General features: G+C 41.8%; 1 protein-coding gene across 1 annotated transcript in view; it reads right to left on the bottom strand.

The window, feature by feature from the left end:
• Nucleotides 1-6308: 6308 nt before the first annotated feature.
• Nucleotides 6309-14737, bottom strand: part of LOC141052110 (protein phosphatase 1 regulatory subunit 14A-like) — a 51628-nt gene continuing 43199 nt past the window's right edge. Inside the window, exon 4 of the mRNA XM_073549332.1 lies at nucleotides 6309-9453. Within this exon, the coding sequence (XP_073405433.1) occupies nucleotides 9343-9453 (111 nt within the window). The 3' untranslated portion in view covers nucleotides 6309-9342. The remainder of the gene's footprint in view (nucleotides 9454-14737) is intronic.

Genomic DNA, 14737 nt, shown 5'->3' with positions numbered 1-14737 from the left:
ACCCTTCTGGAGATAACGAAGGTGGTTTTCCTGTGATACTGCGAGTAGTCACGAAGATCTACAAGGAAGGAATCCAGAAGAGGGAGTTCACCATTTTTTAGGAACAGGTTCGGAATCGTCACACAAGGACAGGACCACGTTTGCACAAAGCTTCCAGGGAGGACATGGCATCATCTTGCAGAGAACTGCAGGGGGCCCCCAGGAAGGAACTGAGACACCAACTTCACTGTGAGTGTTAACCCCATGTGCGCACATGTTTAGGGCTTAGGATAAGCTGCAATAGACAGAGCACGGTAGCCGTGCGGCCGAAGTAACAGCGGCCAGTCAGGCTATATTTAGAGCAGCAGCATATAGTACTTTATTGTTTACCTTTTGAAAGAATACACTGATCTATAATAGTTGGTGCACCGTGCCATTTGTACGGTCCAGCTAGAGAATATCACTTTTATAAATTGCTTTATGTCATTGCATACCCGTTTACACTTTCCTAACACTGCATTCCTTGCCTGCAAATAAATTAACTCTTTGTTGTTTTGGACCTCATCTTGTGTACCATAGTCTCCCTGCATTGTGGTGGTCCCCCGGCCATCGCTTCACATCATCCACAGTACTTGCTGCATCTTCAGCACCCGTGGCATCCACAGCAGCTGCAGCATCTACAGCACCCGCAGCAGCCGCAACTACAGCACTCGCAGCATCCATAGCACCCACAGTATCTGTAGCGCCCACAGCATCCACAGCACTCGCAACATCCACAACACTCGCAACATCCACAGCACTCACAGCATCCACAGCACTCGCAGCATCTACAGCACCTTTGGCATGCACAGCATCTATAGCACCCGTGGCATCCACAGCACCAAGAGCACCTGCAGCATGCACAGCACCCGCCGAATCTACAGCACCCGCAGCATCCGTAGCACACACAGCATCCGTAGCACCCGCAGCATCTACAGCATCCGCAGCAAACAGCACCCGCAGCATCCATAGCACACAAAGCATCCACAACACCCGCAGCATCTACAGCACCTGCAGCATCCACAGCACCCGCATCATTCGTAGCACACACAGCATCCACAACATCTACAGCACCCGGAGCATCCACAGCACCCGCAGCATCCACAGCACCCGCATCATCTACAGCACCCGCAGCATCCACAGCTTCCGCAGCATCTGCAGCATCCACAGCACCCGCAGCATCCACAGCACCCACAACATCCATACACACACAGCATCCACAGCACCCGCTACATCAAGAGCACCCGCAGCACACACAGCATCCACAGCACCCGCAACATCTACACCACCCCCAGCATCTGCAGCATTTACAACACCCGCAGCATCCACAGCACCTGCAGCATCCGCAGCATCTACAGCACCCACAGCATCGACAGCACCGGCAGCATTGACAGCACCCACAGCATCCACAGCACCCGCTGCTTCTGTAGCACCTACAGCACCCGCAGCATCCACAGCACCACTGCATACGTAGCACCTACAGCATCTACAGCACCCAAACCAACTCCAGCATCAGCAGCACCCCACAGCCCGGCACATGATGTTTGCCTGAAACAAACCCAAGATGTTTATGTTTATAAAGGAATGTTTCTTGTAGCTGAATAAAAGCAGACTTTTCCTGAGGCTTCTAGAGCCGGCGCGGGCTGTCACTGATCGAGGCCACATGTCGATGGCTGGATGCAGTACAATGCCACATTGACAATGGGCTCCAGAGAGGGGGGAACAGGACGTGTACAATGGTGACCATCCCCACAGGGCACAGGAGGAGAGAGCAATGGGAAACTGGCTTCTGATCTCAAATTCACAATTCATTCCTCGTAATTGCTTCCTAATGTGATCACTTGCACGATGCTCTGTGACGGCTTATTATGGTGTCAATTATCAGCACAATACAGATTATTGCATCAGATGACTTTAATAAAAGCCACAAAATTAATGAAAAAAATGTTTGTTGTAATTTCCGACAACTTAATCTCATATGAATGGTAATGTGATAAATAGACACTCTGCAGATCGCTTTATTAATTAACTATGTTGTCTTACCCCCTAAGAGTGCAAAATAAGCTGGGAAGTGAAGGAATGGAAGTTCCAGCTCCTGTAGTGCTGACAGACTGCTGCTAAAGAGAAACCAACAGCTCAAAAATAAAATTGGCTGATTAGGAAAAGAGCGCAGGAATTGGGAAAGTTCTTTGACATATTAAATTGCACCTAAAGCAGCTCTAACTTGTGGGGGATGGGGGCAGCAAGATTATGTCATTTTACAGGCTGTGTGTGAAAGGACAGATATGCTATCAATAGAAAGCTTTCATTCTTAAGGTACTGTCACACTTAGCGATGCACCAGCGATCCCGACAACGATATGACGCGGTCAGGATCACTGGTGCATCGCTAAGTGGTCGCTAGTGAGCTGCCACACAGGCAGATCTCACCAGCGACATAGCAGGGGTCGGGGGTCACTACTTACCTGTCAGACGAGGCGATCCTGACGTCCTCCCGCCCGCATCCACGTGTCACTCGTCGTCACAGCAGGAAGCCCAGCAGGAAGCTGACGACGAGAAACGGTCCAGGACGTCCTCGCATGATCAGCGATAACCAGCGGGGGAGCGGTCGGAGGTAAGTATCAGACACAGCGATATCGCTATAACGTCACAAAAACCAGTGACGTTATAACGATATTGCTAGTGATATCGCTATGTGTGACGGGGCCTTTAGAGATAATTAGTCTGTTAGATGTATCTAGGGAATTTTCCTAGGATGCAAAATGCTCAAGGGGCTGATTTTTAACCCTATAACCCTTTTTGTATGTTCTCAGTATTATTTAGCATTTATTCCACCTACACTACAACTATACACACCATTACTGTATTACAAGGGCTTTTGCAGGGGCTTTCTGACATTGAGGACACATCTATATAACTCCGTGTTCATTGACATATTGCTGAGGAGCTGGTGGAGAACGGAGCTGCAAAGAATCCCATACACAACAGACTCAAAGAAAGTATTTGAAGATTTGCATTAAAGGAAATATTTAATTAGAAAATGACCTGATATACATACATATATATATATATATATATATACACAGTATATAACAGTGATTCCAGTGGTGATAGGAGCACTTGGAGCAGTGACCAATAAGTTAGAAGAATGGCTACAATAGATCCCTGGAGCAACATCTGAGCTCTCTGTCCAGAAAAGCACAATGCTGGGAACAACTAAGATCCTGCGCAGAACCCTCAAACTCCCAGGTCTCTGGTAGATGACCCGAGAACAAGAAAGGACAACTGAGACCACCCACCGTGGGGGTGAGAAGGAAGTTTTTTTTATGTTATCAGTCATTGTACAGGAGGAGGAGGTGAACTGTGACATCACCTATTGTGAATGGTGGATCCTGTGTTATCTACTCTATATAGAGGTTTATCAGTCATTGCACAGGAGGAGGTGAGCTGTGACATCACCTATTGTGAATGGTGGATCCTGTGTTATCTACTCTATATAGAGGTTTATCAGTCATTGCACAGGAGGAGGTGAGCTGTGACATCACCTATTGTGAATGGTGGATCCTGTTATGTACTGTATGTAGAGGTAATACATATTGTATATAGAGGAGTTGCATATCACTGTAACCTTGTCTGTGATATAATTGAGACTGCTGAAAAATGTCCACTACATAAGGATGTAGGAGTTTAGCATATGGCTTAGGCTAGTTTCACACTTTTAAATGTTTTTTTAATTTTTTTGCTATCATGCAGTAATAAAGGCTGAATATTTTATGGCTTAACTTCGTTTTGCTTGTTTGATATTATACTTTCTCACTTGCGTTTGGAGACGCAGCGGACGCTCGCCATGAAGCTCCGCCCCCTGCTGCTCCTCCTCCGGTCAGCTCCGCCTATGGGCGCATGCCGCTGCATGCGTCCTGCGTACCCTATCCTTAGCATTGGGTATGCAGGACGTGGGCTGGTATGCTTTTGCCGCCGCATGCGTTCTATTGACGGTGCGGCGATCACTCCAAAATGCAACACATTGCGTTTGGCGCAGGTCACCGCATCGTCAAAAGGACGCATGCGGCGGCAAAAGCATACCTGCGCACAGCCTGCGTACCCAATACTAAAGATAGGGTACGCAGGCCACATGCAGCGGCATGCACCCATAGGCGGAGCTGACCGTAGGAGGCGCGGCAGGGGGCGGAGCTTTACGACGAGCATCCGCTGCGCTTCCAAACGCAAGTGTGAAACCAGCCTTAGTGGCTATTGTCAACATTGCAAGATTTCAGACTTTTTTTTGTAATGTTATAGGTATTGATAATTGAAAAAAAAATGCATTTTTTTAAAATACATATGACATAAAAACCTAATTTAAATAATAGGTCATTTTCCCTTTTTGAGAAAAGAACTGTATATTTTTTCTGATCACTCGATAGAATTGACGTCTCATCTTTCTGCTTACTTAGTTTGTCTAACAGTTTCTGGAGGGAAGCTCCAATCCTAAATTCATATCATGTCATTGCCAAATATGGTCAGCTCTGTGGAGCCATCTACAGGATCATTAATTACAAGCCAATCCCCAGGGCTGATCACCGCCATAAATCTCTAAGTAATCTGTCTGATCCTCACTGAAAACAGTGGAGACCCCTAATCAGTGGAATGGAAGAAACTTAGGAAAGTCATCCATTAAGTTCTTTGTAAATACCCAACTAATGGCTTGGTGACAGTCTAGTGGTTGCACTACTGTCTGTCTGGCTTTTTTTTTTTTTACACCTGTGTGCGGTAAAATCTTTTTCTCCCCCTAGTAGTTGATGAAGTCAATGAAAATTTTACCATTTAATCGTTTAAATAAGTAGTATATATTTTTATTTTAGTTAATTGCATTTACTTTAAGCTGAAACTTATTTTTGCAATTGCATTTCATTACAAATGTTGCATTGTTTTCCTTACATAGTCCGTGTCATATAGATTTCTGCCTGTACGAGTTTATTGAGAATTTGCCAATGAGTGTATTCTGACGGAAGAGATTACAACACTTAGCTTCCTTTTTCTGAGCTTTTATAATCACAAAGCTGAGCTCAACATTTATGCGGCCATGAATCAGCTAAAGGAGCTTAGAAGAATGAAGACAAGAGTTATAAACTCTCTGACGGAGGGAGCTCGCTGATGGATTCTCAGTTGACTCATTCTGCAGTCAGCAGAATAGAATAGACTATAATGCAGAGGCTTTAAAAGGCAAACGATGCAAATTTTTTAATGGAACCTAATTTCAAAAAAGATTTTCAGCCAAAAATATATGTATTTAAGTGAGAAAAAACCTTGAAGGTGTCTATATCCCAATTACAATGTTACCATCTATCTACCTACGACTACCTACGTAAGTCCATTAGTAAATTTACCAGTGATCGACCGCCATTCTGAAGAACCCTGAATGTTACGATTGGTGGTTGTCTCAGTGCTCAGACTCCCAGCGATATGGGAGTTATAGGGAATACCCCATTAAAAAGAATTTCTAAGATTCGTCCCCGGCACTCACTTTACAGCAGCCTAAATTAGTATTGGGGAACCATACACTGCAATGCCGAGGGGTAACCTGAAGCTCCAGGGCCCTATTGCAAAATCTAGAGCAGCCCCCAACCTACCATGTCCATTTGTAACAATATAGGTATAGAAGAGACTTTCCGGGTGCAACTGCTCCCTCTGCACCCTTTTGCTGGAGATAGTTAGGTGACACAGAAAGATTATTTAGAAGTCAATAATACCAAATATTGTGGCAACTCTGTACCAAGAGCTTCCCCATTGTATATATTGAGCAGCTGCAATTTCTACTTTAAATGGGTTGTCCAGGGTCGGGGTTCAAACCTGTAGCCTTCTGAATCCTCACAAAATGCACAGTGCATGCTGTCAAAGAGCGGGTGGGCGTGTGACCGTAAGTATGTGATTTGCATATATGCAGTTACGTGCAGACTAGACGTGCACAGCCTCGTTCTGAGCAAGGACGGGCACGTCTAGTCGGAATGTGGCTGGTAGTAAGCAAGTTGCATACTTGTTGTCACATTATTGCCCGTTCCCAATGCCGGAGAATCCTGACAGCATGCAGGGCGCACAATGTGAGGATTCACAAGTCTGTAGACTTGAACCCCCAAGCCTGGACAACCCCTTCAAGGCAATATGGAGAAAACATAGAACCTTTTGCGCTTAGCCATGCTGCTCACATACACAGATTATAATCTGCCTTGTACTAACAAATTTGGCATAATCTTAATGTAAACCTTTCAAGATTTCAATTACAGCAGACCACAAACATAAAGTAAAACATTTTATTAACATTGAATTAACGGCACGGCATCCATGTAAATGCTTATATTAAAAGGATAACAAACGTGTATAAATAGGCTTATGCATGCTCCAGTATTACATCAGGTTACTAGCCAGCAGTAGAAAATTGTGTGAACTGAAAAACGGGTTGAAGAGTTTAGAACTTCCCAGATTCTGGAAAATGTACTGGGGTCTATTGAAATATACGAGGAATGCTACTATAGGTACTTAAAGGAGCGTAGAAAACACAGGTTCCCCCTTTTTAAGACTTTAATCTATTAGAGTGGAGAGCCTCTCATGTGGAGTACCCAATTAATACCTTATTCTACCTGTGGTGGTACTGTAGGGGAATTCAACACTTGCTTTCAGGATCCCATACATTCTATGCGTGACCTTCCCGGATACTAGCAGCCAAACAGCTTGTGATCAGTTTATAATCAGGATTCATTCTTATTAATGACTGGGTGATCTCTGGTTCATATTCAGGATTGCTATTATAATTTATTGATCTTTGGGTCTTTATCTTTATATAAAACCCTGCTTATTTTTATTTTTTTTTCTCTACATAATTATTAATCTTTTGCCCTAATTTCATAGCAATCGGTTCCCTCTATTCAAACATCTATAAAACGGGTCCAGTCGAAATTCTTAAGAAACTTTTATAAATATTTAAAAAACCTGTTAAACAGTCACAAAAATTTAAATTAGAAAAAGCAAGCGTGCTATCTGCTGCTTATCAGTATACCTGATGGCTCCTCCAATGGTGTGCAGAAGAAAATTATGGCGATAGCTGTCGGCCAAACAATTGTCCGACCGTCATCTATCTTCCCCATGCATAGGAACGCTGGACTTGGCCAAGCATGCCAGTGTTCGCTATAAGAGAGCCTCCATCAGACTCATCTGTCCTCCACCTAAAGACTTTTCTGGCGCTGGCTTATCTTCTGGGGGACAAAAGAATTAACCACTGGATTTACAACAGGTCGGCTCTTCCCTCCTCCAACATCATCTGTCGGGGAAGAGTCAAGCTCTCATACACATTAGACTGTAGGCGAATCCACCGATGCTGGAGAGTTCGGTCAGTTTTAATCTAATTTTTATGATGGCCCTTGGACTATGTTCACACTATTTGCAGTGCGTGTTCAAGCGTATGGGCAGCACGGTGGCTCAGTAGTTAGCACTGTAGCCATGCAGCGCTGGAGTCCTGGGTTTGAATCCCACCAAGAACAACATCTGCAAGGAGTTTGTATGTTCTCCCCGTGTATGCGTGGGTTTCCTCCAGGGACTTCGGTTTCATTCCAAAGACATACTGATAGGGAATGTAGATTGTGAGCCCCATTGGGGACAGTGATGATAATGTGTGTAAAGTGCTGTGGAATATGTTAGCGCTATATAAAGATTATTATTATTGTATGTGCCATTAAAACTCCCAACTTATATGTCAAATTCATCCATGGGGCCATAATGGTGGTTAAAAAAAAGTCTTTTTGGGATTCATCAAGCTTGCATTTGACAATACATCTCTTTTTTACTATATAAATGAGCACAATTGAATGCACTTTTCTATACAGAAGCTTCCCCAAAAAGTATAGTGCATACCATGTAGTATATTTTTTTTTTTAACATGGATGACCATAGAAGACATGGAAGACTTAAAGAGGATCTGTCACTTGCTCAAAAAAATAAGTTAAATACCTTGTAGTAATCTCTGAGTTCAAATGATTCTGCTGCTTTTTTCAGTTTTGCGCTGTGTTGCTCCATTTCAAAGATATTCACATGTGTTGCTTTTGAAGCGCAGTATGTGAAATTCCTGCTTGTAGTTCAAGTGGGTGTTCCTTTTGAGTCTTCTCTGGGGACGTGCGCTTTTATCCATCCCAGATCAATCACAGCTTGGCAGAATCTGAGAATGCGAGAGCTGTAATTGACAGCAAGTGGGAGAGTTATTTCTTTAGCACAAAAAGAAAATACTGTGAAGAAACTCCCAGTTGAACTACAAGCAGAGATTTCACATACTGCAACCCAGAGTAAACAAATGTGAATATCTCTGCAATGGAGCAATGCAGTGCAAAACAGAAAGGAGCAGCAGAATCAGCGGAGCCTCTTTTTAGCAAGTGGAAGGTCCACTTTAAGTAAAGTATGAGTAGAGCTTTAAATGCAAGTAGACTGAGCCAGACACACAAGTTGGCCAAAGCACCAGTAATGGTAGAAGTGACCTATGGTCTCATGTGTTGGAGCCAATTATTCCCCTTTCCTCAGTAAAATATGAATGTTTACGGTTGATTCGGCATTAGAAGCTGTCTGACGAATAACAGTTAGGTTGGCACCTATCTCAAGTGTACAGCTACCTTTCCAAATTACCATGATTGATGAAGATGAGTTAGGAAGGACCTCAAGAATTGACTGAGCTTAGCCCTAAAGAATTTGTGGGCTAAGCTCAGTCAGTTTTTTTGGGCTGCACCAACTAGCATAGCGCTAATTAGGTAGCTAAAAACTGTCCTAAAATAATGAGTCTGGTGACCATGCACCAGAACTTATGTACAAGAAATACACTGCAACTTTTTTGAATGCTGCTGAAAAAGGAAACTACCATCTTGAGACATGAATAATGTCCCCAGACATCTTGTAAAGTCTTCTGCACAGTCTATAAAGAGAAGTAACACTTGAGATTACAGTGGACACTTCACACATGATACGTATATGAACGGTTTCCATTCATGATCAGAATGATGATTTCTAAAGAGCAACATTTTGTAGTAGGCATACTGCGCTTTTTAGGACAATGGGTAATGTAGAAGAAGATGGTGTGCTGGCATCGTATCGTAGGCATCAGGTCTGTGACATGGTGCTTTTTTGGAATAATGAGTGGTGAAGATGTGTGACACACCAATGTGGACCTATCACCAGGTACCTCCTGATCAGCGCTTTAATAGTCATTTTGTCTTTTCAGCCATCCATTCTGAACTTGCTGAGTTTTCTTGTGCTTGTTGACCGCCTCCCCTCTCTACAAGTCGGGAATATTTGCTGGTCATGCATGCTCCATAATCTCCTCTTCATTGCTGATCTCCAGACCGTTCTTCCTTATGAGAGTTTGTTTCTGAAGACCCTTTAACTTGAACAGGAGATCTCGAATAAATGCCTAGAAAACAGTGAACAAGATTTATGCTCATGATCAGCAAGTCAGAGGTATATCTTATAGCAGACAATTTCCTAGAGGAACTGTTTAACCCCCTTAGGATGTACCTATTTGGGGATTTTTTTTACAGCCATATAAATAGGCTTTGGTTATATTTTTATTCAAACAATTTTGGGGTGTAAACAGTATACACATTATCTATCTATCTATCTATCTATCTATCTACATTTACAAAATAATGAAATTGTTAAAGGGAAAAGTCAGCACATTTATACACATAAGAAAGTCAGCGGTGCCACCGAAATCTGACGGTTTTGCCAACTTTTCTCCTCTCTTATGTGTATGGGCACTTTTGGACCTTTTAAGACCACTAAAAAAAGTTCATTGGCTGCAACTGATAATTTTAAACTTTATCTATTTTTGTTGTGTCAGTTTTGGGGTTAGGGGTGGATTATAGTTTGGATTAGTTACACAACCATAACCAGCGATATCTGAACAACTTAGTTGTTAGCCAACAGTTGAGTAGTAATTGGAAAATCTCTCCATACATGCAGAGAAAAAAATGTCCAGATGTCACCATACGAAATCGGAAGTATAGGACGGTACAGTAAAGGGTCTGTGGAAACCCCATTACGGTTCCATACAAAACATGACTCTACAGTGGCTCTTAAAACCATCTCTAACTATTTAAAGCAAAAAAAGAAAATATAAAAATCAGCATTAATCACATGATTTTTCCTTCAAAGAATTTGGCCTATGTGCGGGAAATCACCACAATTTATATTTACCAACTTCCTCAATGTGAGCAATGTAGGTATGACATTTCTTACAAAATCTTTGATACATGAGCTCGGACAAGAATGTGCCTGTTCACACTAGTTATGGGAGCATTCTGCTGGCATTGTTTATGGGGGACACATGGGTGACACTATATGGGGCAGACAGAGTGTATTGCTTATGTAGGCAACCTGCTGACACTATATACTACATTTTGCTGGCATTATTTAAGCGGGCACCCAACTAGCATTATTTATAGTGGATATTCTGCTGTCATTATTTAAAGGGCACAGAGCTGGCACTATAGACAACACTATGTTGCCATTGTTTATGTGGATACCCTTCTGACACTATAGCAGACACTATGCTGGCACTCTTTAAGAGAGCACTCAGCAGACACTATGGTGGAAACTCTGCCATTGTGTATGGAAGCCCCCAGCTGATGCTATAGTGGGACAAATCTATGTTACAGAATTAAGTTGATAAAGATATGGTAATACGAGCGATAAAAAAAGATTACGTCAACTACTTATTCTCAGCAATTTGTGGATGAATGGAATTTGAAGTATTTATGAACAAGGCTCAGTCAACTATCACCAAACTTGAAGACAGTATCATGTCCAGAAAGAAAAAGGAAAGATGTATATCTTTGTACCGTGTTAGCCAGTAGATAGAAAAATATTCAGACTCTCAATTCTGAATATTTTTCAGAAAGAAAAATACATTTAAATGGAACACAAATGATTATATGTCAAACCAAGTGTATGAGAGAGGCAGATGGAGTGGAGCCTGTCATGCACCTAAATCTATACTGAAACTCAACCATTCATTCTGAAAATCAGCGTCCAAAGCTCATGTTAGCTTCAGCTCCTCTGAATTTGATTCCTCTGATTCCACCTTCCAGGACTCTGATTCTAATGAATCTCATCATAATTCATCTTACTATCACAACCTTAAAACTCTAAAGCGTCGAAAAATCGACAGAGGCGTGACGGCAGGAAGAACAGGAAACATGCCAGGAATGATGAGCGGCCGCAGAAACATGACTTAATTCCTGATTCTGCCAAAAGTGTACTAAACTTATCATCTGTACCTCTCACCAAGGACCAATTGAAAGTTCTTTCATTCGGATTTAATTTTGTTCCAGACTGCAACTTTAAATTATTTTCTACCTTATTGGATATAAACCGATTTTTCTGTAATCTTACATTCAGGAGACATTTTTGGTCAAAGGTTGATTTAGCTCATGTTCCAAGATTTTCGTGAACAGCAATCTATTCTTACTTTACATTAACTGCAAAATGATGATCATTCTACAGGGTGGGCCATGTATATGGATACACCTAAATAAAATGGGAATGGTTGGTGATATCATATCACAGATATGTTCTGTGTAAACTGAGGGTCCTGTTCCAAATTTTGCTTTGCCCATTCTGCAAATTCAGCGCGACGATCTGGGTCATCCTCGTTGAGATGCTGCAGCAGCTGGATTTTGTAAGGGTGCCATTTGTGAGTAGCTAATATCCGCCGAAGGGATGTTCGACTGATGCCAGATCGGCGCGCTGAATTTGCAGAATGGGCAAAACAAAAATTGGGACGGGACCCTCAGTTTTCACAAAACATTATGTTTAGTGATGAGGCAAACTTTTTTGGGTGGGCCATTTATGTGGATACACCTAAATAAAATGGGAATGGTGACAGTTTTCTTGTGTAGGGTGTCTTGCATTGAAATCTGCTGCAATGACCCGGGTATTGCGCTCACCAGACATTAACACAATTTCTATCAGCTCCTCACGTGTTAACCTCTGAGACATGTCAATGGTTGTAAACAAAGAGAAACTTGTAAATAAATCATGAAAGAATAAAGTTACGTTAAAACCAAGCACACCATTGTTTTTCTTGTGAAATTTTCAATAAGTTTGATGTGTCACATGACTCTCTTCCCATTGGAAAAAATAAAGTTGGATCCAAAATGGCCAACTTCAAAATGGCCGCCATGGTCACCATCCATCTTGAAAAGTTTCCCACCTCCTATATACTAATGTGCCACAAACAGGAAGTTGATTTCACCAACCATTCCCATTTTATTTAGGTGTATCCATATATATGGCCCACCCTGTATTATACCTACCAACCTGATTAGTAGGTTTCTCACGTAAAACTCAAATCCATTATAATGTATGGATAGATTTCAGGAAACAGTTGAGAGACAACCTAAGAAATTACATGTTTCTGTACAGTCTAATCCATAATCTATGAATTAGTCTCCTTCAGAATTTAAATCGCTAGAGTACCTGAAGAATATGACAAATATCATCAGCAAAATGTCAGATTAGGAAGAAGTAGTGTCGTGATGGACTCCGAGGTTTATAGGTCACAAATCATGGATCTCTTAAGTGACATTTCCACCTATATCAAATTACCACATAACCCCACTCAACTTCAAAATGAAACCAACATAATTATTCAAGAGGCTTATACATTGGGGAATCTCAGTGAGAAAGAAAAGGATTACCTATTAGTGGAACACCCCATTCTACCTATCCTACATTCTCTCACAAAAGTTCACAAAGCCACCAATATCCCCCCTATGAGATCTATTATTTCAGTGGTTGTTTTTGGAACATCTGAGTGAATGGCTGGATAGGGCGCACCAACCATTGGCTCAGAGAACACCGGGTTTCCTAAAAAGACTCCTATGATATTTTGGAACACTTCTCTGATAACATATGGTCTGATAACTTATGACTCAACTATGTCGTTATTTCATTATATACGTCTATTCCCCATGATGTCTCAATTATGGCTCTTGAATTCCATTTGTCACATTACAGAGATTTTTCCACTGATCTCCAGAATTATCGGTACATCATACACGCCACCCATTTTCTCATGAAACACAATTTTTTATCTTTGATCATGCTTATTATTTACAATACGGAGGTGTGTTGATGGGGGCCAAATACTCCCCGTACTTCGTTAACCTGGTGATGGCAATTTGTAAGATGACTTTTTTATATTCTATGTCTAACAATTTTTCAGCTGACCTTATTTGGTATGGCAGATACATAGACGATCTCCTCTTTATATGGGGGATGGTGTGTATCTGCCATACCTGCTTTCATTGAGTACGTCAACAGTAACAACTATAACCTTAAATTAATGTACAAATTTCATAGTACCCAAATGGCCTTCTTGGATTTGCAGTTGATAGATCTACTAGGCAAAATTATTTGTCCGTCCACTGGCAATAAGATATAACATCCCCGCAGTAGCCATCCACACTATTAGATCTATAACTATTGGGGATTTTACCAGGATTAAAAGAAATTGCAGTAGCCAAGACAAACTGGACAAGGAAATAGGGGAATCTCGTCATAGAGTGAAACAAAGGGGATAACCCCTCCCCATAGGAACTAAATAGGGCATCCAATATTGCTCAAAACAAAAGTAGTAGGCAATGATTATTAAATAAAAAATCTAACGATTTAAAATCAACCACTAAACCTACTTTATCTATTCAATATAGCCCACAATTTAATCACATAAAATCTGGCATTTCAAAGTTATTGCCCCTTCTATATGAAGACCCCATCCTGTTTTTCATCCTGGAACCAAGGATGCTCTATTGTGGCAAAAAGAGCAATGACAATTCCTCCGTCTTTGTCTTTTGCAATGAAAGAGTCAAGAGACCTATCAGGGGGGAGATCACAGGAGACCCTTACTTACCAGGGATCTACAATCTAGGCACTCGCGTCCCTGATGGTCTGAACATGCGCAGAGAACTTATGTTCAGGTTATCTGCTTGTTTTAATTTTATCTGTTCTCTGATGTTTTTGTGAGTGTATAATTTGTTTCCCATTGTTTTTATTAGGGATATGGAGGTGTGTTATTCTAATTAGACCCATGCGATTAGATCTCACATGTCACATACCATGTGACTACATTATTTCACCTGTTTGTAATTACACCTCCGTCAATAAAACCTCCGCTATGTTACCATCTCAGCAGTTCTGACAATGGACAATGAAAGTGCGTCTGAAACACATCACACTATGTCCGTCATATTTAACTTCTCCCATTATGGAAATGGTATTTTAATCAAGTTTCTCAATAAAATAACCACTTTAATTGGAGCTGGATACATTCCCTTTTTTCCCTGCTGTTTAACGTCAGGTCAGGAAGAGCTTTCCAAGCTCCTGCCCATTGAGCCCAAACAGGTGAGCTGGCTTTTTTACTACATATTTTCTGCTATAGTGGTATCTCTGCTGCCATTGTTTTGGGGGCACATGCCTGATAGCATTTATAGGGGACACTTTGCTTGCTTTGTTCATAGGGGCACATGCCCGATATCATTTATAGGGGACACTCTGCGGGCATTGTTTATGATGGCACATGCCCGATATCATTTATAGGGGACACTCTGCAGGCATTGTTTATAGGGGCACATGCCTGATATCATTTATAGGGGACACTGTGCTGACATTCTATATGGTGGCACATGCCTGAT

The sequence above is a fragment of the Dendrobates tinctorius genome, unplaced genomic scaffold (assembly GCF_039654945.1).
Source record: "Dendrobates tinctorius isolate UK_male_01 unplaced genomic scaffold, ASM3965494v1 ptg000158l, whole genome shotgun sequence".
Lineage (NCBI taxonomy): Eukaryota > Metazoa > Chordata > Amphibia > Anura > Dendrobatidae > Dendrobates > Dendrobates tinctorius.
The sequence above is the reverse complement of the archived record's forward strand: the minus strand, read 5'-3'. Positions and strand labels throughout refer to the sequence as shown.